General features: G+C 46.5%; 1 protein-coding gene across 1 annotated transcript in view; it reads right to left on the bottom strand.

Annotated features, from left to right (window-relative positions):
- Positions 1-5,000, bottom strand: part of nrxn3b (neurexin 3b) — a gene marked incomplete at both ends in the record, with an annotated part of 231,970 nt that overhangs the window by 185,474 nt on the left and 41,496 nt on the right. Inside the window, one exon of the mRNA XM_080550520.1 lies at positions 651-952. Within this exon, the coding sequence (XP_080406646.1) occupies positions 651-952 (302 nt within the window). The remainder of the gene's footprint in view (positions 1-650; positions 953-5,000) is intronic.

The following is a 5,000-nucleotide window of genomic DNA, read 5'->3' as shown; positions in this document are numbered from 1 at the left end:
GAGCACTGCCAACCCAGCGCCTCTGCTGTAAGAAACACTGATGGCTTAAAGCTCCCTACACTTTCTGAAGCTTTAAAGACAAAAGAATAGAAATATCCTACAGAGTTTTTAGAGGAAAACAGACACTTTGTGAAGACGGGGAGATAACGACAACTCCTGATAGAAGTGTCAGCTTAAGGGAGCATAAAGCAAAGAAGTATCAGATAAGTTTAAATTAAGGAAATAGGGAACTCTTTAAGTTCAACATGCCGATAAGGAGCAGAGGAAAAATACAGAGCACACTGGTGGCTCCAGTAAGCTATCAATCACAGACTTGTGTGAGGTAGGATATAAAATATGAGGAAAAAACACATGAAGACACAACTCAAGACACAAATTTATAATTTCATTTTGTCATCAACTTTTCTTAACTGCAGCGGTTGCGATAACCAAATAGGACCACCATGATTACTATTTGAAAAACAGTATTAGCTTTTAGCGTACTTGGAAAAGCGATGCTTGGTACATTTGTGTACCGATCCAATCTACCTACCAACACACCAAAAACCTACATACCACTGCGTACTCCACACTACATACATGTACCGATAACCATCCTCTATCGTCAGTCTATCTCTCTATCTGTACCTGACCTCGGCCGCCTTGGTTACCTGTCTCAGGTTTCGCGTGACCTTGATGTCGTGCCAGGAGTTATCGTTGAACTTCCCGTTCACGGGCTCCACGATGGCCTCAAAGGCCCCGGAGCCCAGGTTGATGACGAGAGACACGGCTCCGTCCTTCAGCGCAAGGTTGACGTAGTCGGCCGACTTGCCCGTGTGCAGCAGGAGGCCGTTGCGCTGCCACGTCTTGAAGGAGAGCGTGATCTCGTCGCTGCTGCTCTGGATGGGGTTCTGGGACAGGTCGTAGCAGAAGTACTCCGAGCCGCGGAACGTGGCTACGTTCTCCTCTCTCGCTGTGGGAAAGAGATGGAGGCGGAGGTGAGGTGAGGTGGTGTTATTGTAGAGGTGCGGGTGAGTGGTTTTGACCGCACATTGTTAAAGCAACGTGTTCTTGTGGTTCTCCATAGTGGTTCTCCATGAATTCTCAGTAGGTCTCAGTAGTTGTCCATGAATGAAGGTAAAACAGTATGTCTGAACCACATTATTGAATGTAAACACACAGTAACACTTAGTTAGCATTATCGCCCACGCAGGTTTCTCATGAGATTTACATTTTTACAACTTAGCAGACACTTTTATCCAAAGCGACTTACAGTTAGAGATTACAGGGACAGTCTCCCTGGAGTAACTTAGGGCTAAGTGCCTTACTCAAGGGCACACTAGTGTAGCAGTGTTCCCAGGTGGGATTTGAACTTTGAACCTTCTGAACACCAGTTCAACTCACTATCCAATAGGGCACCACTACCCCCGAATGACAAGGTCTCTCATAGCAAAATGACCTAAATACATATGAGAAGTATGCTAGATCCCAGGAGAAGAGGATAGCAGCAGACAGTAGATCAGTCACGTCACACACACACACACACACAAGGATATCAGTGAGTCACCATATCGACTATCACATAATGTCCTCATACAGGACTCTACAGTACGCATCATAAAAACCTAATACATATGACCTCTTCTCTGAGGGCAGTGTGCAAGCAGACTGCTTATGAGGGCACAAAAGTCTCTGCTAATGGCCACCATAAGTCAAACCATCTCTCTCAACTTCTATATGGTTTAATATCATTCTGCTGGCTGGAACGGTGCTTCCTTCCTTCCTGCCTGGGAAGGCTTGTTGTTCAGACGGAGAGTAAGTTGAGACAGGCAGACAGAGTCTGTGGATTAGGCCTGTCTCTCTCTCTCTCTCTCTCTCTCTCTCTCTCTCTCTCTCTCTCTCTCTCTCTCTCTCTCTCTCTCTGTGCATTTGGGCTGAGGCGCCAGACCATGACATCATACCCATGTGTTCTTCTGATGGTACTGCCTGCCTCTTAAACAGCCTGGGTATACAGGATGTTCCCGGGCCAGGCCTTGTACTGAATCTATTATGCAGTCTCCCAGCAGCTAACGCCTCCACAAGGCTCAGGGTAGGGTATTCACTCTGTGAATGTGAAGTAAGAGGCAGTCACCGCCTCCGGGGTTACTGTACTCCGTGTCCTTCTACAGCTCACATCTCAAACTTCTACTTTTCCCTGCTAGTTTCTGAGAGTATTTACTTACTCACTTACAGCCCTAGAACAAGCATGTCTATGAATTATGATTTAGCTTTCATAATATGTTAGGTGGAGGTCGAAAAGGGAGGATGGGCTCATTGTTATGCATGCAATTGAAGGGTGGATAAGGATGGTATCAAACACGTGCATCCTCCGATGTCATGTCTGCCTCCGACCCGCCTCCCCTGTGTTAGAGTGAGCGGAAATGATGGATGAGGAGAGAGTAGTGTAGGCTGCTGGGGCATGCTGGGATGGCTGGAGGTCTGTCTGGGTTTGGTTTTTTGGGCCTGACGACATGTCAACAGAGGAGAGCGTATTGTGGACAGACAGCATGCGTATAGAAGCAGGGGTTTAGGATGGATGATTCAGGTCAGGGAGTAATTTCCCCCCCGGGTGTAAAATGCTCGTCTCTACACAACTCACAGGGACAAAGGAAGAGGGAAGAGAGGACGGTGAGACAACAAAAGACGGAGTACTGAATGCTCCAGCCCACATGCCAGGACGGGAATAAATAGAAACGCATTATTCCCATTGAGAGACTCCTGCACTGTAGATCACGGCTAGTCTAAATCAAAAACCTTTGTTTATTCTACCGGCTTTTCTGATCTGACAAAACGCACCCATAACGCTCATCATCAGGGAAGCCAGAAGGCACAGCACTGTCAAGACAAACAGTAAAACACACACACACACACACACACACACACAAAAAAGAATAACTATAATATTGCATTTGAGGAAAAATATATTATGAGCAAATATCTGTTACTGTTGAGTGTAACACAAAGTCATCTAGTTCAGTTACAGTGCCTTTTACAGAGCAGAGGACTCGTCAGAGGACTCTACTATATGGCACTATCTATAAATAATTGGAAGAAAAGCTTTTTTTCAAATGATTTATGAGAAACTGTTTTCATTGCTGGTGCATTCTAAAGTAATCCCTACAGTGCGTGGACTGTAAGTGCTCCATATAGATTGTTGGCTCCTTGATGCTCTCAGCTTTACATGTTAAGCCTCAGCCTACACAGAGATGCCATGCGTCGAATGTTTCTACCAGAGACAAGAGACTGAGTTTGGCCTACTCGGTCACCAACCAAAAGCTGACAATTGACTCATTGTGCAGTTTATGACTCTGATTACTGTAACAGAATGACTCTCTAATCTTTATGAGAAGCCTTATATGTAAGCTGTGCCCGTTGCCAGGGAGCCTAAGGAGGATCTATCACCCCCAGACACCTGATCCTATCTACTTACACCTGACCCCCAGGTGCATGAGAGGTCCATCGCCATAGCAACCACGGGGCATCCCATGCATTCTAATCAGGCGGCAGAATCTTGAGGATCAACTGTCAAAAGTCAATGAAGCAGAATGCCTCCATGGTGATGCCATTGCCTTACTACAAGCACCAACAACAACTCATGTTACTCCATAAATAGAGAGATATATTAAGGAAGTGAAATGGGGTAAATAATGGTTCAACTTTCCAAGATATCAACAAACAAAATCTGATCTTTGTGAATTCTGTAACGTAACTCACGAAATACCACTTCAATCGAGTTTTTTTGGCAAGGCCTTGCAAAGGAGAAATTGCATGCAACCCCCTATGATTTCAACAAGCGTAAATAACATTTGTGCATTTCAGCAGTATTGAACCAAGAACACACAGCGGAGCAGGCAAACCAGAGATGTGTTATTGGTTGCTCTCCACAGAATTGTTGGGTCTAATATCGATCATCCACCCGGGTCATTTTCTTTATTCCTCCCTCGTCATCAATATTCCATTTACGTTTCTGCACGCCAGGGGCAAGGCAAGGGTTTGATTTCAAAATCCACTGGAAGCAATTAGCTCCTTCATTTCCAAGTCCCTGCACCCCTCCCCCCCCCCCCCCCCCCCCCCCCCCCCCCCCGGTTCCTCCCCCTACCCCCCCGGACACCGTCTCGCTGCCTGAACCCGTTCCCCAGCCCGACCCTGAGGACCTTCCAGAAGGCAGTAGCGTTGACCCCCCTGAGCCACCAGCCGGGACCTTTGACTTTCTAAAGATCAGGGCAGGGTATTAATTAAACTCTCATCATCGCAGGGAAGCCAGAAGACGTGCTAAATATGCAGCGGCCAGGCAGTGAAACAGATGAGTTTAGTGATGAGGCAGGCAGTAGTAGTGGTAAAGACTGTCTTAGCTAGCGTTAGCTGCACCAGTTGTACCAACTGCTGCCAAACCCCTTAGCCTCACTGCAGAGGGAGGGATGCTGCCTGGATTGTTGTTAGTGCTGGTTGTTAGCGGCTGACTAGCTTGCTGCTGCCCCCCCCCCCCCCCCCCCTTCCCCCCAACACACAAAGCTAATGCGTATTTCTGGCTGGAAATATCAGGTCTAAAAATAGATGGCTAAATTCTGTTATGAGACAATAATTTTGCACCAAATGAGAAGTGCGGACTGTGGAGGACAGGCATCAACCCACATGAAATCGTGACAAATGGAGGCAAAATTTCCTGCTGTGCACACACACACACAAACTCTCGCTCTCTCTCTAAGGGATGATGAGTGGGTAGATTAGTTGGCTGCAGTAACCTTCTGTTAGCACAGAGTTCTATTGTTATCTAACAAGTGACACTAAGAGTGTTTTCACAGTGGGCAGGCAATGATTCACCAAGACAGAACCTGTATGATGTCACTACCACCGGAAGTACTGTGTGATTCTGGCCGGTGTGATGATGTGGCAGACCAGATATGCACAGATCATGGGCTGTAGGATATCGCTACTATATATGATATATATGTGCTATGAATATGACTGGCCATCAATTCACA

Source organism: Nansenia antarctica (genome assembly GCF_963989245.1).
Source record: "Nansenia antarctica genome assembly, chromosome: 1".
In the NCBI taxonomy this organism is placed as follows: domain Eukaryota; kingdom Metazoa; phylum Chordata; class Actinopteri; order Argentiniformes; family Microstomatidae; genus Nansenia; species Nansenia antarctica.
This window is presented reverse-complemented; position numbering and strand designations above follow the sequence as displayed.